The sequence below is a fragment of the Pelodiscus sinensis genome, chromosome 21, assembly GCF_049634645.1.
Source record: "Pelodiscus sinensis isolate JC-2024 chromosome 21, ASM4963464v1, whole genome shotgun sequence".
Lineage (NCBI taxonomy): Eukaryota > Metazoa > Chordata > Testudines > Trionychidae > Pelodiscus > Pelodiscus sinensis.
In genome coordinates, this window is record NC_134731.1 from 8,504,326 (window position 1) to 8,531,528 (window position 27,203).

General features: G+C 46.3%; 1 protein-coding gene across 2 annotated transcripts in view; it reads left to right on the forward strand.

Annotated features, from left to right (window-relative positions):
* The window catches only part of AATF (apoptosis antagonizing transcription factor), a 109,001-nt gene that overhangs the window by 58,232 nt on the left and 23,566 nt on the right, over positions 1 to 27,203 (forward strand). For both annotated transcript variants that reach the window (XM_075904775.1, XM_075904776.1), the window contains 3 exons: positions 16,426 to 16,493; positions 18,944 to 19,024; positions 22,315 to 22,386. In XM_075904775.1, coding sequence (XP_075760890.1) covers positions 16,426 to 16,493; positions 18,944 to 19,024; positions 22,315 to 22,386 — 221 coding nt within the window. The remainder of the gene's footprint in view (positions 1 to 16,425; positions 16,494 to 18,943; positions 19,025 to 22,314; positions 22,387 to 27,203) is intronic.

Below are 27,203 nucleotides of genomic sequence, written 5' to 3' on the forward strand. Positions count from 1 at the left end.
ACATGAGAGTTCAATCATAGGTCACAATTGTTCTCGAATAATCTCCTAATGGTGTTTTCTAAATCCCTGTGCTTCTGGGATGTGTAGCTCCTTAACATTTTCCTCTATAGTGTTTTAAGGGTGACTTTTTTCAAAAGCTCTGTGGTGGTCCAGTTACCCTCACTGAAGTCGGTGGAAATTTTAATGTTGATTTGGAAGAGAGCAGAGCAAGGCTAACGCTGGCTGCGTTTGAAAATTTCACCGTTCATTTTTTTTTTTTTTCTGTGCCTGACTTGGTTATCTGTTTTGGTAGCAATTGTGGATTTGAGGCACACTCATATTCTGAAACATTTTTTTTAGATATGTGGAAGCATGGTCGAGAATTCTGGGTTCTGTTCCAGGCTCAACTCTTGATGTCATCTTTGGCAAATCACACAACCTCTCGGTGCCTATATTAAGAGCACATGATGAATTACGTGTGTGTGTGTGTGTGTGTGTGGAAGGGGGGATAACTAGTTTTAATTAAGACTTTGAGATGTGCTTGGATGAAAATATTCTCTTGGTGTGAAGTGGTGGATTATAGCACCAAGTCGACCTGTGGTGTGGGAGCATTTTTAAGAGCGAGGGTGCTGACACCCTCCCCTTACTCCTGTCTTCCTCTCCACTCCACCTCTTCCAGCTGAGACCAGGAGCAAAGCGGTGGCATGCAGGGCCAGCATCCAGGACTGGGCATGGTGAAGGCAGCAGAGCTCCCCATTGTGCAGGGCTGGCAGCCAGGACCCCAGATGTGGAGCTGTCAGCAGAGCCCCTGGATCATGGGGTGGGGGGAGGGGGGCCGGCAGGCAGGAGCTAGGTCCCTGGGCACAGGGCTGGCAGCAGAACTGTGACACATAGGGAGGCAGCCTGAACCCTGGGTCCTAGGCTAGGAACCCTGCACTGCTAGTTCTCGCACCTAAGGATCTATGTTATATCATCACCTGGAGTGCTTTCATTGCCTGAAGAGGGGCAGCATGAGGGCTTGAGAGCCAAGGCTCGCCGCTCTGTGCCTCTCCATGCTGGGAGTCCAGCTGTCCCCAGGCTCTCATAGAATCACAGAACACTAGAACTGGACAGGACCTCGAGAGGCCATTAAGTCCAGTCCCCTGCCCTCATGGCAGGACCAAGCACCATCTAGATCATCCCTGACAGATGTCTATCCAACCTGCTGCTAAATACCTCCAGTGACAGAGATTCTACAACCTCCATAGACTATTTATTCCAGTGTTTAACCACCCTGACAGTTAGGAAGGTTTTCCTAAAGTCCATCCTAAATTTCACTTGCTGCAATTTAAGCCCATTGCTTCTTGTCCGATCATCAGAGGCTAAGGAGAACAATTTTTCTCCCTCCTCCTTGTGACACCCTTTTAGGTACCTGAAAACCACTATCCTGTCCCCTCTCAGACTTCTCTTTTTCCAAACTAAACAAGCCCAGTTCTTTCAGTCTTCCCGCACATGTCAAGTTTTCTAGACCTTTAATCATTTTTGTTGCTCTTCTCTGGACCTTCTCAAATTTCTTCACAATATTCCACTTGAGGCTTAATCCATGCAGAGTAGAGCAGAAGAATGACTTCTTGTGTCTTGCTCACAACACTCCTGTTAATGGCTCCCAGAATCTTGGCTTCCCACTTGCAGCTGGGAATGTAGAGGCAGGTGCCTGGGATTCTTGACTCCTGGAGTGGGGAGCCTTCATGCATCAGCCCGGCTGGGAGTGGGGAGCTAGGACAGCTGGTCTTTAGCTGCCTGTCTTTCTTGTCAATTTCAGGGCTCACTAACTACATAGACATAAGCTTTATGCCTCCTGTGGAGGTGTAGTTATGATGTTGGTGTAGTAGGGCATTTAGGGTATGTCTACACTGCCACCCTAGTTCGAACTAGGGTGGCTAATGTAGGCATTCGAACTTGCAAATGAAGCCCAGGATTTAAATATCCCGGACTTCATTTGCATGTTCTCGGGCGGGCACCATTTTTAAATGCCCATAGTTCGAACTACCTGCCCGCAGCTACACTCGGCACGGACTAGGTAGTTCAAGTTAAAGCTCCTAATTCGAACTACCGTTATTCCTCCTGTAAGGAGGTTTCACAGTAGTTCGAATTAGGAGCTTTAATTTGAACTACCTAGTCCATGCTGCATGTAGCCACGGGCAGGTAGTTCGAACTACGGGCATTTAAAAATGGCGCCCACCTGGGAACATGCAAATGAAGCCCGGGATATCTAAATCCCGGGCTTCATTTGCAAGTTCGAATGCCTACATTAGCCACCCTAGTTCGAGCTAGGGTGGCAGTGTAGACATACCCTTACATCAGTGGCATAAGGCTGTGCTGAGAGACTGACATAATTAGATCAATATAAGCTGCCTTAAGTCGACTGAAATGTGTATTGTTGACTAGGGATGTGAATGGTTAACTGGCAAACCTCACCCTTACTGGTGATGCTTACTGGTTATGCTTAACCAGCAGGAGCTGGAGCATAAGGTTTAACTAATGAAACGGGATTTTACATCCCAAGTGTTGACCAGACCTGAATGCTAACAAGCACACTTGTAGCCATTAACCGCAGCAAAGGTCCCCACCTGGTAGCAAAAGCAGGTAATTTTCATGTGGATCACTTGATTTCATTCCTTTACAGCTATAAAATGCAGATCTGGTCCCCAGATTACACCTGGCCGGACCCAAAACAGTAGCACTTAGGTGGATCATGGACCTATGGCTCAGACTCACAAATGGAACTTTGATGGCTGCAGTTTTGTTCATGTATTAAGGGGAGAAGCGGTTGGGAGGCGTTGGTGGGTGGATAACAGCAAATTATTCAAATCAAAGCCTTTTACTGCTGATATTGCTTAACTCCAACTCTGTCTTCACACATCAGGGCTTAATGCTGATAGTGATTTACTTACACTTCCTAGTTAATAATTAGACATTGGGAGACACCATATATCACTCCTAATGGAATATATGGGGTCTGATGAGAGTTTTCTGTTTTGACTAATAAATTTTAGCCAGAATCACCAGGCTTAATGAAATATTACAGCTTTGGAAGTGTTTTAGGTCTTGTGCTGAAAAAACAGTGTTACTTTATTCAGTAAATGAATTTATCATTCATCGTGTATCCCAAGCCTTAGCTGGCTCTGTAGCATGGGCTGAATGCAAGACTGTGAACTAGAAAGCGGAAAAACTAATCAAATCCTTAAAGACCAGAGGCAGCCAGGCAGGTCTAGACTGACTTTTTCAGTGGTAGCCTCTGGCTACATCCACTTTGATTTTAGTAACCATTGTTAGCATGATTTATAACTTCAGCTTTAAGACTTGCACTATTTAGATGTAATAAGATGCTTCGTGGCTTTTATTTCCATTTCCTAATTTCCCTCCTGTCCCTGCTTTTCCCCCCCCTTCTCCTTTTCTCGGTCCCCCACATCCTCTCGAGTCTTACAGCTGCCCTACACTGAAAGAATATTTCACCTTCATTTCCCAGGTGAATTAAACAGACTCTTTCTTGACTGATGCTTATGGACCTGTTGGCCCACGGTTCTGCTGTTTACAAGCTTTAGCCTCCTCCTGTTGTTGCGTGTAACTTACCCCTGTTAACGCTAATGGGAAGGATTCCCTGTGCAGAATAATAGACCACAAAGAGAATAGAAAGATGCCTGCTGTATTCCAACAGCAAGTGCTCTTATTCAGTTAATTCACATAAGAGCTTCCGTGACCAGGGTCCCAACGTGCTGCAGAGTCCAGATTCTCTTGTCCTTGACACTCTCACTGCAGCACATTTGCATTGCCAGCAGGAGAGTGGTCTTGTCTAACCAGCATCTGTGGCCAGGGCTCTGATAGAGGGAGACCCCTCTCACTTGCCACTGCATCAGAAAATTCCTTCAAAGCTTGCAGTAACAAATGCTGCTTGTTGTCTTTCTTGAGGGTAGCTTTAGTTCCACCCTTTAGCCACCAAACTCCAGATTTGGTGAGCCACCCGAAGGAAAAATGCCCTCTGCTGAAAACGTCTTGCTGTGCATTTTGTTTGAGTTTAACGTCAGGGTATGGCAGTAGAAGTAGCCCAACTGATCTTGCCTGGCATGGCAAAGGCACCTTCCCAGATATTCAGGTCCCAGACTGCTCAAGGATGTATAGATTGTCCTCCAAAGCTAATGCAAAGGGCTGCACGGGAATGTTAATATTTGCAATGACCCATCCCATAATTAGGAGGCAAGCAATAGTGATATATACCAGGAAGCTCCTTCGAGAGTGCCATAGCGCAGTGTGGACTAGAGATGTGAGAGGTTAACCAGTCACTGGTGGGGGTGCTCTGCAGGGGGTTGGGAGCTGGTAGCCAGAGCTGGGAAAAGGAGCATCATGGGCCGGGGGCTGCTCCTGTGCTTAATTGGTTCAACGTTAACCTTATGTTTAACCGGTTAACTGATTCATCGGGATTTTACATCTGTAGTGTGGAGTGAATTTTGATTCCATACCTTATGGTCACAGTGGTGGTGTTAATCCATTCAAGAGCACATGTCCCTCCTGAGAGCGCTCAGGTTCAATGCAAATGTTGCGTGCAGATGGATATCTGAGGGTTGGCATTGTACCTTTCAGCAAAGCAACACAGTAGAAGCGCATGGAGCCTAGGGCATCTTCAGGAACTGTTTTTTTGTTTGTTTGTTTTTTTCTGATGCATATTAGCAATCAAACAATGACAGAATCATTTTGGAAGCTGTGTTGATAGATAATTGGACGATCCTCTTGTATTTATGTACTCCGATGCAGTCTTCTGTAAGTTAGCATTTGTAATGAAAATTATAATACTTTAGAGGCAAGGCGTTTGTAGTTAAAGTTTTGACTAGTGGAGTCCTTTCTAAATAGACCTTAGATTTCTGATGTTTGAGAAACTTTCTGCCTGAGTTTTGTCAATATAACAATACATTTTGTAATTATCCTGCAAGATCTTGTTTTCCTAATTTGGAACAGAAAGTCTCCACAGATGTATTCAGAGCTCAGTGCAGGTTTAAACAGTAAGTGATTTAGAAGTTAGCATGCACATTGGGCAGGTAATGAATAGAATATATATTGTGTGTGTCTCGTGAATCCGATTGATGGGATCCTGTCAACGCTTCCAAAGCTCCTACCATAAATTGCTGCCATTCTTACTTTGATGCTCTTTGGATATCCACAGTGCAGTCACACACGTACTCACGTATACTTACTGTTTTATAAGTAGAGGGAAGGTCTGTAACTTATCAAAAGGTGTTCATCTTTTTTTTGGGGGGGGAGGTTATGCCCCCATTTGCTTCTGGCAGAATTACAGCCTGAATCTAGTATAATTAGGGCCCTACCAAATTCATGGCCATGAAATCTGGGGGGGTCTCATGAAATCTGGTCTTTTGCATGCTTTTACTGTATGCCAGTGTTTCTCAACCAGCGGTACAAGTATCCTCAGGGGTACGTCAACACAACTGAAATTTGGAGAAAACTGAATTTTTGTTTTAAGTTTTACAGCGCTTTATTATTTTTTGTACTTTTTACACCCAAAACTTTCATCGCCCACCCTGCTACGATTAAGTTGTTTAAACAAATCTGTTGCAATGGTAGGAAAAAAAAGTGTGTGTCTGAAAACTGTAGGTACTGGGGGTACTTATAATTTTTTTTCTTTAAAAGGGGGTACTTTAAAAAAAAAAGTTGAGAAACACTGCTCTATACTGTACAAATTTCACAGGGGAGACCAGTGTTTCTCAGACTGGGGGTCCTGACCCAAAAGAGGGTTGTGGTATTGCTATCATTATTTCTGGGCTGTCTTCCGAGCTGGGTGCCTGGAGGGGAGTGGCTCTTAAGCTGGATGTCCAGCTCTGAAGGCAACACTCTGCCAGTAGCAATGCAGAAGCAAGGGCAATAATATTATCCGATGCCACTCTTACTTCTGCACTGCTGCTGGTGGCGGCACTGCCTTCAGAGATGGGCTCGAGTGCTGCAACTTCCCCCTCCTGCCATACACACAATAACCTTGCAACCTGCCCACAACTCCTTTCTGGGACCCCTACAATTACAGCACCATGACATTTCAGATTTAAATTTCTGAAATCATGAACTAGATGATTTTTAAAAAATCTTGTGACCATGAAATTGACCAGAATCGGACGGGAATTTGCTGGTGTCCAAGTACAGGCAGTCCCCGAGTTACGCGGATCTGACTTATGTCGGATCCGCAGTTACGAACGGGGTTTGCTGCCCATCTCCCTTGTCTGCTGGAGACCAGCAGACCAGGGAGACGGGGAGCAAAGCCGGGGAGCACGCGGGCAGCGGACAGCCCAGACGCGCCGCGGCTGTCCCGCTGCCGGCGTCCTCAGAGGCTTTGCTCAGCTAGTACGCGTCCCCCCCCCCCCGCCCCCCCCCCAGCAGTCCAGGCTTTTCTCCGGACGCCTGTGGTAGAGCAGCTGGGGTGCTGCTGGTTGGTCCCGCAGCGCCACTCTGGGCGCTACTGGACCAACCCGGCAGCACCACAGCTGCTCTGCCCCAGGCGTCCTGATTCAGCCGCTGCTGGTCAGTTTCAACAGGCTGAATCTGGACGCCAGTTCCGACTTACATACAGATTCAACTTAAGAACAAACCTACAGTCCCTATCTTGTACGTAACCCGGGGACTGCCTGTATATTATTCCCTTTGGGTGGGCTATAATGGGACCTCTGAATAAAGTTGGATAATTTGACATTGAAATAGCTTCCATGTGCAGCACAGAGATGATTCTTTTGATTAAACTGTAATCACTCACTAGTTTGCTTGTGTTTTTTGCTGCTGCGAGCCATCCCTCTATCTTTTGGAGTAAAATATAAATGTGGGAAACATGTAGAAATGATAATATGAAGTAGATGTATGCAGTTTGTGTATTTACACAATTGCATATACAGGCAGTCCCCGGGTTACGTACAAGATAGGGACTGTAGGTTTGTTCTTAAGTTGAATCTGTATGTAAGTCGGAACTGGCGTCCAGATTCAGACACTGCTGAAACTGACCGCCAGTTCTGACTTACATACAGAATCAACTTAAGAACCCCAGGCGTCCCCAAGTCAGCTGCTGCTGAAACTGATCAGCAGCTGATTCCAGGAAGCCCGGGGCAGAGCAACTCTGCCTGGGGCTTCCTGTAGTCAGCGCTGGTCAGTTTCAGCAGAAGCTGACTTGGGGACGCCTGGGGCAGAGCAGCTGGGGTGCTGCTGGGTTGCTCCAGTAGCGCCGCTCCTGGGTGCTACTGGACCAACCTAGCAGCACCCCATCTGCTCTGCCCCAGGCGTCCTGATTCAGCCGCTGCTGAAACTGACCAGCAGCGGCTGAATCAGGACCTGGGGCAGAGCAGCTGGGGTGCTGCCGGGTTGGTCCAGTAGTGCCCAGAGCGGGCGCTGCAGGACCAATCGGCAGCGCCCCAGCTGCTCTGCCCCAGAGTCCAAAACAAAAGTCTGGTCTGCTGGGGGGGGGGAAGCACACTAGCTGCGCCCCCCCCCCCCCCCCAGCAGACCAGGGACACGGGGAGCAGAGCCTCTGAGGCTTTGCTCTGGCAAAGCCTCAGAGGGAGGGACCCCGCCGCGGCTGCGGCTTCAGTCCGGGAGCCTGTGGTCTGCTGGGGACGGTCCCCAGCAGACCACAGGCACCCAGATTGAAGCGGCAGCAGCGGCGGTTCCCCGCGCCTCTGAGGCTTTGCTCTGGCAAAGCCTCAGAAGCGCGGGAACCCGCCCGGTGCCCCTGATCTGCTGGAGACGGTCTCCAGCAGACCAGGGGCACCGGAGCAGCTTACGAACGGGGCTTTCTCGCCCCGACTTCCGGGGCGAGAAAGCCCCGTTCGTAAGTGCGGATCCGACATAAGTTGGATCCGCGTAAGTCGGGGACTGCCTGTATAGTACTAGAAGACTTACCCAGCATTGCAGGGTCTTTCAGGGCAGGACCTTGGGGATGGGGAGGAGGTGCAGAAGGCTGGGGGCCAGGCGTATGTTCTGTCCCCCCTCCAGACCTTCTGCCTACCCGGGGCCTGTTTTCCTCTCCCAGGTCCACCCCAACCCACCTGGGACCATGTTTCCCTCTCTTTCCCCTCACTCCTCCTCTGCACCTCCCCAGCCTGCCAGGGGCCTGTTCTCCCTCCCATGCCAGCTCACCCAGGCCCTGTTCTTCACACCCCTCCCACTCTACCCCTGGTGCTGTGGCCAAGAGCTGAGGGGGGAGGGGGGGAAAGGTTTGGGGCAGGTGGACTACTTACTGGTGTGCTTAAAGGCAAGATGGCAGAACCCCAGCCCTGTTGGCCACTCCCTTGGTGGTATGGCTAACCCCCATGGTCGCTCTGCAAAATAGTTCTTCCTTGTAGGCTCGCTGCCTCCAGTGACCACTCTCATATCCTGTCCCTCCGAACAGCAGCCCCTCCCTTTGCATGTAATGGAAAACAGTCCTTTTCCCAGGGCTTCCAGTTGTCTTGGCACAACCAGACCCTGACTTTGCTTTAAGTTAGGAGAAGAGGAAGCTGCATCCCAAATTTTGTAGCTTTAGTTCTTACTGTTTAGGAGGAGTTTTTGAGCAAATGGACTTATAGACAGACACTCTTGAAAATATAGATAGATAATGTCTTAGGGGTAGATACTGTTAATGTGCATAACAGGGCTTCAGCAGTTCTCTTCTTACTGGTGAGGTAGATCATCTCCCGAGGGCCAGTGCCCTGCAATGCAAACCAAGGTAGTCTTAACACCAATGGCCTTGTGATATAGTTAGGGTGTATATTCCCAGCTTGTATGTGGGGGAAACCTGAGGTACAAAGAGATCAGGTGACTTTCCTAAGGTGGTGCAGTGAATTGGCATCAGAGTTGGGACTGGATCAGGTTGCTTAACTCACTGTCTGTGCACTAAACTGTGCCGCTCCTAAGTTTTGTATCAATGCAGTTATTTATACCTCTCCGTGCTGGAAAGGACAGTGCTCAGATAACTATTTTCCATGCTGTGGATAAGTGGTTAGTGTTCCAGAGAAAGGAATTGGGAATTTTCATAGTAGTAAACGGAAAAGGAATAGAACAGGAAAACTGCCTTTTATTCTTTAAATTTGCTGATTGCATCATTGGGCTGCAGTATCCCAGGGTCTGCCAGCCCTACCCAGTAGCTTTTCCTATGCATTTGTGTCAAAGAACCAAGAAAAGAGGGGAGGGTAAACGCGACATTGCTAGAATTGCAAGAAACCACTGGAACGTAGCCACACAATTTCTTCCTGCTTTTGAAACACTCCCTCCCACCTTGCTTCTGACAGAATATTGACTAGAAACCAAGATCCCATTTTTGCTTAGCCTTAAGGGCAGCCGTTTACAGAGTAGCAGTGTTACATAGGTTTACTGTGTCGTATGTCTGTGTAACACTGGATTTGGATCTTGTATTTAGCTGCCAGAAGTGACTGTGATGAAGTGGGAGAGATAAACTGATAGATTGTGTGCCAGAAAGATGTTGGGAATCAATCAGATAAACAGGGCAGAGAAATAGCTTGCTGTTTTCTAGTGATAATAAACCAGTGGCCTCTGGTCGCTGCATTTTTAAATGTAATTGCTGCAGTAATAATTTTCCAAAATAAGCAAATGAAAAAACATCATGGGAGGTGTTCTTAATTATGCTTGAGTTGTCTTTTCTCTTTTTCAATAAAATGTCTGACTTTTGAAGGTGGGGGATGTATAAATCTTCCTTTTGTTGTTGAAGTCTCTACTTTGTTTAAAAGAAAAAAGAACCCTCAAGAGCTATTTATAGATAAATGTTGGCAAACATTTTTTCCATTGTATACACACAAACAGATGCAAAAATATTTCTGATGATGATGATGATGGTAGAAATTCATGAATGGACAAAGTAAGAAAAATGCTGCTTGAGAACTTGTTAGAATTTGATTTGACTATTTGCTTTGCATATTTTGACATGTTTAAGTTGACAAAATTTGTGTTTAATGGTTACCAAGTTTAAACTTTTTGAATTTCCATATCTGCTGTCATTAAATAATGTGTGACTACCCCCCATAATTTTCCACTGTGGTTACAATTGATATAAAAATGTTAAAAATAAACATGCATTAATATTCACCAAAATTATATAAAAATAAAAATCAGATTCTGCCGAGTCTGTTTATATCAATTTTTCTTCTTTCTGTCTCTCTCTTCATTTTCACTTGCGTATTTCAGTGATTTGGCCATATTGTTAGAATCCACACAATGCAGTAATTTCTTATATAGAGCAGAGTTTGAGCATTACGTTGGAGTGTAATGTCACAGCTGTGTTGGATTTGGGGTACAGAAGCGCACTGGAGGCTGGCTGTTGTAAATGGCAGTTGTTTGGAGGTGAAAGGGCATGTGTACTAAGAAGCAGCATCAACTATTTGGCATTGCATCATGGTCTCACAATTCTTGTCCCCAGAGTTCCGGCTGCCCGTTGGGGGTCAGGTTTGTACTCATTCTCTCACCTTGCCTGCATGTAATCCTTTGGGCAGGGCAGCACTGAGACTGCTCCCCACCAAGGGCCACTGATTGAAATCTGTGGAAATCTTTTTAATGATTGCTATGGAACCGCATTTGGCCACTAGCCTGCAGCTGCTTGCTGTGCAGGAGAACAAGGTGGGGGATGCACTGCTTTGCAAAAGGCAAAAAGACTATGCGAGTCCTCAGTTTCTTTTGTGCATCGAATGCCATTTGAGATGGGACTTGTTTGTATTGATTTAGGTGAAATATGTGGACCAGAGGTTTTAACATAAGCCAGTCACTGTCATTAAACAGGGTCTGGGGTTTGGCATATTGAAACCTCACCCTGTTGAGTATCCTGGTAAATCCACCATTAAAATGCCTTTTAACTTTTTATTAAAAGTACAGAAAAGAAGTGAAAGAGTTAAAGCACTTGAAATGATAATAAATGATTAAGACTTTCATTTTAACACCATTTCTTGGGGTATGTCTACACTACAGCGCTAATTCGAACTAAGCTAATTCGAACTAACGCATCTAGAACTAAAAACTAGTTCGAATTAGCGTTTTGCTAATTCGAACTAGCGCGTCCACACTGATTGGACGCAGGGGCGCATTTAAGGGCGGCTGAAACCGGTTCTGGCAGGGCATCAGGTCAGTAGTTGCTTTGTGTGGCTGCTGTCTGAGGCTATCTGAGGCTCGTGCTTAAAGGGACCCCCCTGGACAGCCAGTTCTCAGCTTTTCCGCTTGTTTGCCAACCTTGCCGAGGGACAGCAAAGCATTGGTCTCTGTGCCTGTCTGTGTCGGTGCTTCCCTTCGGGGACGCCGCCGCAGGTGGCAACATGGAGCCAGAGCTCGCCCTGCACCTTCTGGTGCACTTTCTGGACTTGCTGCTGCAAGCCTGCCAGCAATGGCTGGAGGCTGCCTGGCACCACCTGGTGCACGTCAGCCCCCTGCCTCTCCGCCTGAGGGCCGTGGAGGAGCCGCGGCGGCGCCCAGACGCCGGCATGCCCCGCCGCATCTGGCGTCTGGACACCAGCAGCGACTGGTGGGACCGCATCGTCCTGGAGCGCTGGGGAAGACCGACAGTGGACCCAGAATTTCAGGATGAGGAGGGACACCTTCCTGGAGCTCTGCAAGTGGCTCACCCCTGCCCTGCGCAGAAGGGACACTCGCATGAGGCCCGCCATCCCCCTCCAGAAGTGTGTGGCATCACCCTCTGGAAGCTCTCCACGCCGGACAGCTACCGATCTGTCGGGAACCAGTTCGGCATGGGGAGATCCACCGTCGGAGCAGTGCTCATGCAGGTACGGCACTCATCGGCCACTGGACCCGGGGGGGGGGGGGGGGGGGGGCGCTGCAAGGAGGGGATGGGCCGCCCCAGGGAAAAAGGGGGGGGGGAGGGAGGAGGTGAAAGTGCCCCGCACCGGTCTCTCCCGGCCATATTACAAGCCGCCCGGGGGGGGGTTGCTTCCGGGAGTAGGGCACGGGGTACTGCCAGGGCACGAACACTCCCAGCCACCCGGGCGCCCCACTGATTCGCGCTTTGCTGTGTCTCTCCGCAGGTGGTCAGGGCCATCAACCGGGTGCTGCTCCGCAGGGTGGTCTGCCTCCCCGACCCGGATGCCGTCATCCGGGGCTTCGGCGCCCTGGGCTTCCCCAACTGTGGGGGGGGCCATTGACGGGACGCACATCCCCATCCGTGCCCTGGAACACCAGGCCTCCTGGTACGTCAAGCGCAAGGGGTACTTCTCCGTGATCCTGCAGGCCGTGTGTGACCACCGGGGACAGTTCATGGACATTAATGTGGGCTGGTCCGGCAAGGCACACGACGCATGGGTGTACCGCAACTCCTCCATGTGCCAGAGGCTGCAGGCCGGGACCTTCTTCCCCGGCCGCCACATCAGGGTCGGGGACGTGGACATGCCCGTCTGCCTGGTGGGGGATGCTACCTACCCCCTACAGCCGTGGCTGATGAAGCCCTACACGGGGCACCTCAATCCCTCCCGCCAGGCCTTCAATGCCAGGCTCACCAGGGCCCGCATCGTGGTGGAGGGGGCCTTCGGGCGACTGAAAGCCCGCTTTCGATGCCTCCTCACCCGTCTGGACCTCGCCGAGCACAAGATACCTCCTGTAGTGGCAGCATGTTCTATGCTGCACAATTTGTGTGAGAGAAAGGGGGAGGCTTTCCTGCCAGCCTGGATGGCTGAGGCTGACCGCATGGCTGGCCACTACGCTCAGCCCCGCACCGCCGCTGTCTGGGAAGCCCACCGGGGGGCCGTCCGGATCCGGGAAGTCCTGCAGGAGAGCTTCCTGGTGGAGGAGGAGGAGGACTGAACTCTCCCTGCATACCCCACTGGGGCCTTCTTCCACCCTCCCTCCCTTTCCCTTTCCCCTTCCTAACCACCCTTCCTAATGTCAAAGACACCTGTTTTGGCAAACAACATCTCTTTTTATTTAACATAAGTGGGGTGGGGGGACGGAGGAGTGAGGGTGGGAGAGAGGAGGGGGAAACCTGGGAGGAGGGAGCTGGAAGGGGAGGAAAGGGAGGAAAGGAATGGAAAGCTCGGGGGTGGGGGTCAGCATGCCTCTCCCGTATTGCAGCACTGCGGGTGCGGGAGCCTCGGGGGGGAATGGGTGTGGAGGTTGGGGCAGGAGGGACGGGGACTGCGGGGGGGGCAGGAGCAGGAGGAAGCGGGAACCGGTCGAGGAGGCTCTGGATGTGGCTTCTGAGGGCATGGCCCTGCTCCTCCAGCACCTCCAAGCTCCTCTGGCACAGCCGAAGGTCCTCCTGGACCCAGTGGTCCTGGATGCGGAGCTGGTGATCCAGGAAGCGGAGGTGCCGCCGCTGGTAGTCCTCTTGGTTCCTGGCTCTCCTGCTGGCCCGGGCGTGGGCGGCTGCTGCAGGCGGGGTGGTGCGCCCTGCAGGCCCAGGTGCTGCGGCTGTGGTGAAACAAGAGCAGCGGTCAATTCTCCCTGGGGCCCAGGTGGGTGAAACCCAGCCCCCCTCTGCAAGGCCAGGGCCCCTGCATGACACCCAGCTGCTGCTCCGTGGTGGGCAAGGCCCAGGCGCACGGTCCCTGGGCTCCCTCTCCCCCAGTCCCCCGTACACATAAGGGGAGCATGATGGTACTCATGTGGAGGCCTCCCCGGCCTTGGATGACACAGGCGAGCGGCTCAGTGGGGTGCCTCGGGGGTCCTGGGTCCTGGGAAGGCTGCCGCCAGGCTCCTGGCTCTCGGTGTCCTCCTCCTCCTCCGTGTCAGGGAGTGGTCCCTCTGCCCCGGGGTCAATCACCACCTGGGGGGCAGGGACGGCATGAGCCCCCAGGATGCGGTCCAGAGCCAGAAAGTGGAGGCAGGCCTCCGCGTCGGCCCCTGGCAGGCAGTCCCGGGAGTAGGACTGCCGCAGGTCTTTAATCTTGCAGCGGACCTGCTCCCTGCTTCGGTGGTGGCCTCTGGCTGCAGCTATGCAGCTGTAGACGGCCGCGTTCCTGAGGCTAGTGTGGAGATCGTGGACATTGGAGGCTTCCCCCCAAACCTGGATGAGATCCACGATCTCCGCACTAGACCACGCGGGCGCCCTCCTCTTGCGTCCCCGGGCAGGCTCCTGGGAGCCGACAGGCTGGTCCCGGGAAGAGGGGGAGGGCTGGGGGGCATCTGGTGGCTGGCTCATGGGGTGTCAGGTGCAGGGTCTGCTGGCACGGTGCTGGCAGCCTTGCAACTGGCACAAACGCTGTAGCCAGCCCGTGGCCCTTTAAGGGCTCTGGAGCCGGGAGGGGGGCAGTAGAGTTTGCCTGGTGTTGGCCAGAGTGGCCAGCAGGGCAAGCTGGGAAGGGCTAGCCTCCCACTAGTTCGAACTAAAGGGCTACACAGCCCTTAGTTCGAACTAGTAAGTTCGAACTAGGCGTTAGTCCTCGTGAAATGAGGTTTACCTAGTTCGAACTAAGTGCTCCGCTAGTTCGAATTAAGTTCGAACTAGTGGAGCGCTAGTGTAGCGCCTATCAAAGTTAATTCAAACTAACATCTGTTAGTTCGAATTAACTTTGTAGTGTAGACATACTCTTGTTTCCTTTCTGGTTAACTTTAGAGATTTTTAGAAGGAGCCCCCTTCCCCCACACCCTACCTTGTTTGACAATCTCTTAAATCATATTAAAGGTGGTGACATCTGTCTCTATGGGGAAAAGAGAGGAAGCTAGTAGAAATGAGCTGCAACTGTTAAAGTCTGATCCTATTTCCTCTTCGGTGACTTGGTACTTCACATTGGCCATGAACGAAATGGCGATCTTTTGAGATGTCTGCAACTTTAGACGTCTTATTGCATTTATGTTTGTTCTATATGAGAGCTATACAACATGTAATGAATGTGTGGCTTGTGACGCTAAACATACATTGGTCAGGCATCCCAAACTGCTGCATATGACACTCTACTGCTTGTAGGAAGACACACACCTTTCCCCCGGAGTTTGGAAAGCCTGTTTTAGCATCTGTAAATGGTCTGTAAAGCATGCTACTATCATGCCCATTCTCAGAGCAAGTGGGTTTGCCTTACCAGGCTGTGGCTCTTTATTTTGTGTAGGTTTTGGTCCTTTGTTTTAATATTAGTAGAGGAAAGTGTGGACTGTGGGACAGAGGGATCATTGCAGCTCCAGGCATATTACCCCCAAAACACCCACCATTAATGAAAGTAGTGACTGTAATTCTGCATAACCTCTGAAAAGTCTGCCCCTTTTCTGCCTCCCAGAGATCAAAGAACTAGGTGAGCCACACCCCCTGCTGGCTCTGATGGGGGGAAGAGTGCCCATATTTGTTTTTAATGCTTCCTTTTGGCCAAGGCTGTGTGGAAGGATCTAAGCATATTACTTTGTTGCGGAGTTACCACTCTTTCTTCAGGTCCACTTGAATCTTAAACTAAAAAGCTACTCAATATCATCCTTTCAGTTCAGACAGTGGAACTCCCTCCTGGATCACTGCTAAGTGTAATTATGGGAGGCACTGTATAGCCAGGAGTTGCAATATACTGCTCTCATGGAGGGAAGAGGAGTCCAAGGGAGATTGCTTGGCATATTGGACCAAATTCTGTAAGTGGGTGCAGTTCCATTCAAGACCGTAAGAACAATATTTACAGTGGGACTAGACGAAATAAAAATTTAATGTATTTGTGTAGACATAAACTCCCTGACTTGGACATGTTTTTACATATTTTTCTGATTTTTGTATGACACTACCCATGAGTTGCATTTTCGTACACCAGCTAGGACTCTACTGTTTGCATTGTAAGAGTACCTGCAGTCTTCAGCCTATTCCACTATTTAGCTCCCCTAAGAAATGGTGCTGAATTCTGAAAGACGACTTTGTGTTTTCAGTTACTGGCCAGCACTGGCTGATTCAAGACCATTCCGCTCATGTAAACTTAAGATCACTAGTTCATTGTCCCATTGGAGAGAAATGAGTGTTTGATCCAGTTTGCTACAAGCATCCTTTCTTTCTATATCTGCTTGACCTTCTCAGTTGATACAGATGGGGCGGGCGAAACTAATCATAAAATGATGAAGGGAATGCTGCACTAGTCATTGATCCATCTGAAATTAACTGTAGCACAATAAGTCTTCCTAATGGCATTCCGTTATAAGCTCCAGTCATGGGTGTTTTTTTTTCTTTCCTAAAGAAGGGGTTAATATGGACTCATCTGCTCTTTTGCCACTGGGTTTTGTTTTATTGATTTTACTGTTTTCAGAGCAGTTTCCGCCATGTCACTCAGATTTCCTGCTGTCTTTTAGAGCTAGTTGGGGCTAAGAAAACAATAATATCTTTTGGTATTTGGACAGTGTTTCTCCCCCTCCCTCCAACCTTCCCTAAAAAAGTGTCATGAGGCACACAAATTCCACCTATCTTCCTTAGGCTCCTTTGAAAGTCTCACACTCCATGCTGACCTCCGTTGACTGTGATTTTACATTTGGTTATTCTCATCCCTCTTTTAGCTTCTTCGGGAACTCATAGAAAGGAAAACCAGTTCACTGGACCCCAACGATCAGGTGGCGATGGGCAGGTAAGTGTTAACCAGCTTCACCCCACAGTCACTTCGATTCCATAAGTGCAGAAATTCCCCAAAGTTCCCCCTCCTGTTTCTGTATGTTTTTGCCATTGACTTCCTCAGGAAAAGTTGGGCATAACAACAAAAGGAATGGTGGCTGGTTAAAAGGAATGGTTCAGTATCAGCTAGGCAGCATATTCTCAGTGAGGTCTTTATGGTTCTGGGGCTCATTGCCAGAATTTGTATTGGCTGGTCTTCAAGCCATATGGCAAGGCCCCCCTTGTTTTGCCCAAAATTGGAGTGGCATGGGGGTTTGATTAGGGCTGGGAAGAAGGACGAAGACAACTGGGATATGCTGGAATGGGAAATGCTTCTGGGAGTTAGTATGTTAGGTAAGAGCAGCAGTGCTTGTACTGCCTTGTAGCAAACTTTGGAACAGTCAGATTCAGTTGTTGGTGCAGCACCTAGAAGAATGGCAATAAATAAACCAACTAAATCACCCCAATAATAAGTAATGGCTTAAAGACGATGCCTGAAAGCATTATTCCTCTTGCAGCCAGACTTATTTCTTTTCACTGCCCCTTGCACTCTTTCTTGCTTTCAAGACCAGGTTTTCCTGTCTCTACTTTCTGACTCCAAGTGTGAGGAGAAGAATCTAACTGTAGCTTGACAGATGTGCTCTAGATTTAGCGACTGGTGAAATTTGGCATCCGATTAGGAGCTCTGATTTGTCATGTAAAGAATCAAAGTTGGCATATTAGTGCGGTTCCCATGTGTGTATCTTCCCTGCTGTTTTATTTTAAAGGTGAAGTACAATTAAAGCTCCATGCAGGAATGTTGTGCACCAAAAATAAAATGTATGCTTTGAGGGGAAGCTCTTACTACTTACTCTAATTCTGTAGTTAGAAAATGCAGAAAATTCCACATACTGCTTCACGAACAGTATACATTTAAAGAACCACAAGCCATAATTTTAAAAGCATAAAAAGAAAGTAAAACTGAAAAGGCTAGAATAAAATTCTCCACTGGAAAATGATCCAGGAATGTATGTGTATGGGGGGGAGAAAGGGAAAATGCTTTATGAAATTTTGTGTTAGCAAAATAAATTTTATCCCTGTGAAATATTACTTGAATTTTAGAACAGTAGGTCAAATTTATTTTGTGTATGTCTGGAATATTATGGAAAGCTATTCACAATAATTTAATGTGGTATAACCAAAATTACATTTAAGTGGTGATTACATTGTACATTTATCTGACTTTACAATAAAATAGATTACAGTAATTAAGATTATATTAAGATTGCGGTAATTGGATTTTGCTAGATTTTTTCCTCTGATATTGAGTTTTCTTTGTATAAATTAGGTAAGATGACGCTTGTTTCTTTTCCTCCCCCTTCCCTCCCCCCCTCCCAAAAAAAGTAACTAGTAGCCATAAAAACTACTTTGACTTGGGCAAATTCTGTATGAGCAATTGAACCCTCCCTTCTAAACAGTGTTGAGAAATAAGCAGCACTTTCGTAATTTGCATGTTGTGTTCCTTTTTTTTTTTTTTAAACAAGAAATGCACTTGACACTATGCAATGATTTTTAGCAGGGGATTTGCCAGTTGCTGTAGTTACTGGTTATGGGGAAAAAACGCTTGCTTGTCATTTTATATATGCTTTCTGAAAGCCTGGAAGGAAACTAATTCAAATGGAACTGCTGTATAATGTTAAATCTGTTTATAAAGTTAGTTTGACCCTTCCCACTTAAAGAACCAACTGCATATATTGCTTATGATAAATGAAGATAGGTAGACAATCTATTCTACTGCATGCTTTCTTTATACAAAATAGAACTCCTAATAGCTGTTGAAACAAAAGCAGTACACCTTTAAGGCTTTTTTTACAGGCCTCAACATTTATTTTTGAAGAAGAAAATCTTTTGAATTCTAAAGATTATTATTATTATTTTTTTAAGAAAAAATTATCCATAGCCAAGGCAGAATAAAAACTTAGGGCCAGATTGTACTCTCTCTGACTTTTTCTTGCACATGGGACGTGAATTCCCACTGAATATTGGTCATTGCATCAAGACCAGGCAGGTTTATCTGTCTTCCAAAGAATGACTGAAGCTTCAGCCTCTGAGATCTGCCAGAGTTCATGGTCATCTGTATGTAAGCCCTTCATCGCTAACATTTCCTGTGCTCTCCCAATTGTACCTATGTATTCGTCCTCGGGAAGACTGGTGTTTGCTAATGAAAGTTAGGGCAGCATTCTCTTGCCTTGGAGTTCCAAACAGGGCTTGGGAGAGGGACAGTGCCACAGTTATTTGGGTTTAGAGTACCCAGTTTTGGCCAAAGAACAATGCATTTGATGTTTTAAAATTGTATTTCTGTTTTTACCATTGTCATCGTCTTCCTAAAAACCGGCATGATAAAACAGCCCTAGCAATGATACATAACCACCACTTTGGATTCCCTAGGCAGTGGCTGGCCATCCAGAAGTTACGAAACAAAATTCAGAAGAAAGTGGACCGAAAAGCCAGCAAAGGAAGGAAAATCCGGTGAGTGGCAGCTTCTTCCAACTACAGAAAATTAGCTCTTTGCACCCATTGTAACCTGCCCTGCCTTTGGCACCAAAAAGATTTGCTAGATTTGTTTTGTCACTGCAAAGTAGAGGATGTTGCTCTGAGACATACCTGTTCGGAAGGAGGGAACTCTTAATGAACCTAGATCTTGCAATCAGTTGGATATAATTGGAGTGGAAATTGCCCAAATCAGTCCATACAAGAATGTTTCATTGGGCATAAAAGTGTTAGGGAGAGGCTTTCAGAAGTGCATAAGATATTGAGGAGCACGAGTCCAAATGAAAGTTAATAGGACTTGTGCTCTGAAATCCTTTAGGTCAAAATTTACAAAAATATTCTAGTGGCAAAAGATGTGGATAGGTATGTATGGGAGATTACAAAATGCCTGTGTTAGACACCTGTGATAGACTTTCAGTGGGAGTTAGGTGGCTAATGGAACTTATTAGAACACCTATCTGCATTTTTAGGCACTTAAATTCTTTTGCAAATTTGGCCCAAAATCACAAATTTTTGTGATCTTCTCCTTCTGATATTTGATTTGCAAAGTCTTCCAGATTGTGGGGTTAGAATGAAAAGTATGGGGAAGAGCGGGGCTTTGTTTCCCTTTGCAGAATAGATGCGTTACTCTCCCTGAGTTCAAAGTGACTGAATTGTAGAGGGAGAGTTTTTTGTGGCATGAAGACAAGCTAGAAAGCTGAACTGTTTCTTGAAAAATCTGCAACATTAACTACCCCTTTGTGAGTAAACTATAAATCTTGAGTTTAGATGACATCTGATAGAAAGTCAGTGGAGTCAGCGTGGGTCAAGCCTGGCATAACCATTTTTAAGATAGATGTCAAAAGATAATTTATTAAAAGAAGGAAGAGCTACTTTGTTGGCCTGAAAACCCTGTAATTATTGACTATCAATATTCTTTTCTGTCAGCATCACACATAATTGGATATATTCATGATTCAGTCAAAACCACTGACAACATCACATAACTGAGTCAGATTCAGAAACCTTTAGAAATAATAGGGCAAGTTTCTCTGAGTGTGAACCAGGAATTTATTCCTGAGAGATCAGAAATACGTCCACATTCGTGGCTTTGTTACTTGTTAGCTATCTTTTTCAGTGAGTTGCACTGACACAGGGAGAAAATATTAACTATTTTCTTATTTCTGTCTATTATTTGCTGATGTATGTAATTAATACACAATTAAATCCTATCATCTTTCCAGGGCAGTCTGGTAGACCGGGTTGGCAACTGGGAAGGAGGGGGGCTTCAATTTTTGGCTCTGCTACTGGGACACACTGTGTGTGTGTCTCACCTTGAGTGATTCACTTAACCTTCACATCAGCTTCCTCCTCTACAGAACGTGGATAAATGTCACTTATCTTTTGTAAAGCACTTGGAGATCTGGGTGTGAAATGTGATGTGGAAGCAATAAAGATTAATTGCTATCACATGTCATTGTAATCCAGTATCATTATGCTACCTCTTGTTTGGACGAAGGGCACTGTGTAAGCATAAAATGCTATCTAGGTTTCTCAAAGCACTTGTAGATGCCTCAGGCCTTTTACCACTGAGGAAGATGAGAGCTATCTCTATTTAACAGATGGAGAAACTGAGGTACCAGAGGGTGAGGTGAGAATTGCCTATGGTCACACAGTGACTCTTGGTGGAAAGCGAACCCAGGAATCCTGTCTCCTGAATCCCTTCCCTAACCCATTAGACCATATAGATTCCTGGGGTGGATATCTATGAGATGTATATTTCTGCTTCTCATGGAATAATTTTGCAACCATGAATTGGGATGTCTCACTGTGTCTCTTTTAATACTTTATATCTGATAAGCTGGGGTTTTGGAAGCTCACATTTTAAAAGTATGAGAGAAACTAGAGCTGGGCAAACAATTAATGGTGGACAATTTATTGGCGTAATTAAGCCCTTTTTTCCAATTTACAAATTATCCCTGAACATACTGCGATTTGGACCAATGCATTCATTGTTAATATCACTTAAGTGACCCTATAGAATGAAATTTGTTAACTTATTTCATCCTACTGATTTTTTTTGTTGTCTGTGGCATATGTTTGCCCTAAGTCACGGTAATCTTTCTGCTCTCTGGTTGGATGACTCTGCCGCATGATAAGCAAGTGGTTGGTTCTGTTAGGAATGACAAAGACCCGTGTTTGTGCACAAAGGTCCATGTTCAAGGGTGAGTGTGGTTATTTGCATGAAAAGCCGTTTGGTGATATTCATGCAGCTAAAATGCTCTCCAGGGAATGGCCCTGGATACAAGAACAAAAAGGAGTGCAAAGATGCCCAAGTGGATAGGTGGTTTGTGAATTCTTTCGATGGCTGTTCATCAAGGTGTAGGAATACAAATGATGCAGGCAGCCAGCAAAATAGCTTACACAGAAAACTATTGGGTTGGAATCTCCTGCTCAAAAGACAAAGGGTTTAAAACCAGTGGTTGGTTCTGAGTGTCTCTGTAGCCTGTTTAGATTTTATTGCGCACGTCCCAGAGCAGGCGGGATGGACAGGCTTTTGTAAGCTTCTGACCTACTGGGAAAAACAAACTGGGGATTGAGCACTCACAGGGGTGGTGTATCTCTGGGAGGCAGCTTGTTCTAGTGGACAGTTAACTGGAGTTGGAAGCTCCGCCACTGTATGACCTTGGGCAAGTCCTTTCCGTGCCTCTGTTGTTGCCTCCCCCTTTGTCTGTTTTGTCTTTTTAAACTGGAAATTGTTCAGGAGAAGGGTTCTCTCTTACTATGTTTATGTAGCAGCTAGCCCAATGGAGCCTCAGTCTTGGCTGGATGGGAGACTAGTATTGTGGGAAAGCCGCTAGTCATCTAACCGTGCTTCCACCGATGGCTTTTTCTTTGGACACCAGTATTGACGAGTGACAAAGACACCGTTAGTGGAAGAAGGTGCACGTGGCGTCTTGGATGCCTCAGTCTTTTCTGTCTAGGGATAAAGTTCAGGTGCAAATAGCTGCTTAAGGACGCTGTTGTATTGCGCTTTCGGCTGTGATTAAGAAGTGGTTTGTTTGTTATTGCTCATGAACCATGTGGCATGTTATCATCTGACATTTTTTTCCTTCTTCTTTGGAAGAGCAATAAAATTACCAGCTGTACATAGGGAGTCTTTAAGCACTAGCCAACAGTGAAGCCAGCATTTCCTTGTTGGGGAGTGGGACATTTCTGAGCAGGGAATGACATTTCCTTTTCTTTAATAGTTACTAATGTGCTGTCTGTTTCTTTCCTCCCTTGTTCAGGTATCATGTCCATAGCAAACTGGTGAGCTTCATGGCACCTATTGACCACTGCACAATGAATGATGATGCCAGGTGAGTAATAGATTAATTATGTTTCTCAAATGGCTTCAAGACAGCATGTTATTGACCTGTTTTTCAGATTGTCGTCCTCCCCATTTCTTCTTATCAGTTAACCATTTGTCACTGGCATCAGAGCTTGGATGTCTTGGCCCATGTCTGTCTGTGCAATCTAGCTGAGCGCTCACTTCTGTAATTACAGTAAAACCAAATGAGATGTTTCTATAAATCTCGATGCTGACTCCATGATTCCTGCTTTAAAAATCCCCCAGATTTTGAAATCTCTTAATTTTGGGGCACAACTATGGCAATAGAGCCAAATTCTTCCGTGTCCATTGGCTGTAATCCCAGGTGAAAAAAACCAAACAGGCCCTTTTCTGCAGGAGTGGAGAGTGATACACTGTACAGCCTCTTCCCGACTTACGAACCAGTTACCGACCAAGCAATTGGTCGTAACTCAGTTCATTCATAAGTCGGACCCCAGAGAGTTATATGTGACCGCGCTGTTCGTAAGCGTGGATCGCGTTCATAACTTGGGGTCCGCCATTTACGACAGCTTTGGTTGTAGCTGCGAACGGTCTTAAGTCGACCGTTTGCAACTCAGGGACCGGCTGTAGTCTTGTGAGTTTTACATACTATAAATGCTGTCAGTGCAGCTCTTAATTAGAGGTAATACCAACAGAAGGAAATTCACTTAAAAGATCTAATTGAGATCTATTGTTTATTCCTATTTAAATAATAAAAATGTCTGTATAAAGTGCTAGGATCCCTAACATGTTTATTAGTAAAGGGAAAGAGTGTAACTATGAGCTTGACAGCTTGAGAGTTACTTTTTTTTTTTAAAGTGATTTCTATAAAATGCAAATTCCTGAATTATTTATTGAATGTTAAGAGTTTTTTTTGTGGGAAGGAAGTGGGCTTAATTTACCAATGGATGTATATGTGGTACTTGAAAGACACTTTTCTTCAGGTTCATCGGATATGCATTTAATCTGAACAATTAGAATCACAGAACTGGAAGGGACCTTGGGAGGTCATCAAGTCCACTCCCTTACCCTTATGGCAGGACCGAGCACCATCTAAATCATCCCTGATAGATGTCTATCTAACCTGCTCTTAAATATCTCCAGTGATGGAGATTCTACAACCTCCCTAGGCAATTTATTTCAGTGTTTACCACCCTGACGAAAAGGAAGGTTTTTTTTGTACACTCATCTGAAGCTTGTGGACATGAGTTGTACACTCATCGGTCTGGAATATGGCAATCATGCTTGTGCTGCTTCTCATCCATATCCTTTTGGACAGAATTGTGGGAGTAACAGTCAAAGAGTTCAGGAGTCTGGAGAGGTACCAATAAGAGCCACGAGTGACCTGGAAAGGGCTGCTTTGGGGTGGCTGATAAAGAAGTTGAATATTGCTCTATTTTAAACACATTTAGGACCCCATTTATCTGAACAGGGTGACTGGTTGTTTGGATAAACATGTAGGAGGCTCTTTCTCTGCAAATCATGCACAATGGGAGACCTAATACAGTTTGGGGTAAGAGGTTTTCAGGTAAGGGATGTTTAGAGTGATGTATGTCCACTGTACTTTCCAGAAAGAATTATTGCCTTTGTGCAACACTCGAGTTTTAAATCTCCAAAAGGAAGTTTTCTTCACTCCGTGCAGTCATCCTGTGGAACTCCTTGCCAGAGGATGTGGTGAAGGCTAAGACTTCAACAGGGTTCAAATAAGAGCTAGATAGATTCATGAAGGTTAGGTCCATCAATGGCTGTTAGCCAGGATGGGTAGGAATGGTGTCCCTAGCCACTGTTTGTCTGTAAATGGGTGACAGGGGAGGGGTCACATGAGGATTACCTGTTGTGGTCCCTCCCTCTGGGGCATCTGGTATCGGCCACTGTCAGCAGACAGGATACTGGGCTAAATGGACCATAACATTCTTATGTTCTCCATGTTTCAATTCCTTCCTTGGCCTTCTGAAAAAATAACTGAGCGGTGCATTCACAAGGCTTTCTGGATGTGACCAATCTTAAGTGAGTTTTGTGTAGTAGTGAGTCCCTAGGGTGAAACCTTCTGCTCCTCTCTCCCGCTCGCATCACTTGGAAAGTGTAAGCACAAATGATGCGGAGGAACATGGATTATGCTGCTTTACAGAGGGAATCGTGGTCGTTGTGGGTGGCCTCCAGGTTGATTTACTACTTTGTAGATGGCATTTGGCATCTTCACAAGTTTGCTGGCTGCCAGCAGGCAGCATGGGTGTAATGCACTCATGCCTTGCTACCTTGCCCAGAAACTCTTACTGGCTTCATTCTATGCTGCTCAAGTTTCTGGGTGACTCTGGAAGGGACGCCTGTCATGACTTATTGCAGGAGTAACACCTGCTTTGATCTCCGTGACAGGCTCTGCACTGTGGTGGAACAATCACAGTCTTTTGGCCAAAATTTGGTCATTGCTAGATTCTGTCTGGAAGAAAATTCTAGAGTCTGACTCTTCTCTTGGCGTACAATAAAAGGGAATGTGTTCCAATTCCTTGATCTACAGGTCAGCCTGAAGAAGGCTCATTTCATAGAACCTGGGCTGCCTCTTCTTCCATCTTAATGACTTTTCTGTACAGAGAAGGGTAGATGCTTGGTTTATTTTAACTTTTAAGCTTGATTTTATGGCAGGAAATTCTCCATCTCTTGACTATTTGGTAGTAAGTTGCTCACCTTGTCACAGAGACAACGTAGGCGACTTGCTTTTCGTAGGTTATTTTGCATTCTTCTGTTGTTTTCCGATGACCTTTTTAAAATGCATTCCCCTGTGGGTTTGTGAGAGGTGGCTAGAGGTGAGGAGAGCTGCATGAGGACTAGGGGAGACATGAACACTTGTGGGTTTTGATGGACCGGTGCACCTATGTACTACTTGTATTGATGCAGATCATGATTTGCATTCCAGTGCTAGCGTTGGCATTATCAGTAAAGATACGCTTACAGTACTGGGATTGGGTGCTTTGCTTTTTGGGATAGCTCCAAAGGATAGCATATAGGAGATATTAAAATCCATATATTTCTATAAACCTTGGAAAAGCAGCACCTCTTGCTTTTAACTTGCAAAAGTCAATCCTCAGCATAAACGTGTCCCTGAACTAGTCTCTATTCTGCCTATGCAAACCTTTTCTTGTAATGTACTTCTCTCACTACCTATGTCTTTATTTATCATATTTTCTTGTAGTTAGCGGGTGGCATGATAGGAAAAAACCCGTAAGAACTGGTATACACCTTGTGCATAATAATATGTTGGATTCTAATATTTCTCTATCCCAGTATTATCTCCAGTTGACTGACTGTGACTTATGCACTGGGAATTTTAAATGAGGCTGGGGATGTTTTTCCTTGTGTGTGGTGTGTGTGTGTGTGTGTGTGTGTGTGTGTGTGTGTGTGTGTAATATCTGCGTGCATGTTAGTGTGTGTATATATATTTTCCTATAGGTTAGTCATGCACACACCCCCATGCCCCTGAAACGAAAGATCCCGCAACTTACGTGCGTGTTTGTGTGTGTAAGTCTAAAATAAAAGGGCTGATTATAAGAACATGGGAATTGTCATAATGCGTTAGCTTGGCCCTTAGGTGACATTGCTGCCTCTTTGTCAGAATGCAGCAGTTGTGTGTGTTCCAAACACGGTGCCATGCCAATGCTAAATGCCCAGGAACAGGCTGGATAACAGAGTGGTTCAGAGCACCAATAGCCTGTCTGAACTGCTGCATGCTTTATTGGCCTCCGTTACCCTCCCCCACTACTTTTCAGAGAGGCACCTTGCTTCCCCAATAAGCTACATGGGGTCCAGCAACCCTCAGAAGCTATGACAGCTGATAGGATGTTATCTGTGTTACGCTGTGTCAACACAGTTATCATTGTGGTAGGGGGAGAGAGTGTTTGACATTTGGTTTACTGAAAGCATCTCCTGGGGGCTTTCACCACTTACTGCGGGTTATTCCATTGCTTGCATGTTTTACAGGTTCTTTCTCTGGCAGGAATGTGAGCAGCAGCTGCTGCAGCTGGCTGTCTGACTGTGAAGTTATTTCTGTCATTAAGTTTATCATCCACTTTGGGCATTGTGTACTTTTTAATGGCATTTAAGTTACTCAACTGTGTTTCTAGCCATACCAAAAGCCAGCGCGCCAGCTTGTCACCCACAGTCAGTTGCCAGAGTGGGGTTTTCCAGCAAATTTGCCATGCTTCTACAGCACACAACAGTCTAGCATGATTATACATTCAAAATGTACACAGAGGCAGTGCAGATGGGTGCTGGACTGGGACCCAGGAAGCCTAGCGTCTGTTGCTGGCTGCCCCGCTGGCGTGGTTTTTTTTTTTTAGTGCAATAGTGTGAACTCAGGCCTGTAGCCCTAGGCGCTGAGATACACTTTTGTCAGTCTTTTTATTTTTATTTTTTTGCCGTGTGAGCATACCCTAGAGCTGTGTAGCAGCATGTAGCAATGTTAGACAACAGTTGAGGAAAGGATGAGAGAACTCAGCATCCAATTTAAACTGTGAGTGAATTTAAAACAGGAAAGACAACTCTAGGCTTGAGCAAGGGAAAAGTAAAAATAACAGATGGTAGTAACGGGTAATTTTATTGTTTGCTAGTGCGAATCACTAAATTACTCAGCTGTCCAAAGGCATGATCCCAGAGTAAATGAGACCCTATGCCACCATATATTATAGTCTGGAAAGTTTTAAACCAGAAACAAGTTTTTAAGCCTAAAGGAAGATATAGGGAGGATCTGAACTAGTTAAATTTACATGTAGGTCACTTGACACCACTCAGACAATGTAAAGGGGCCTAAAATGT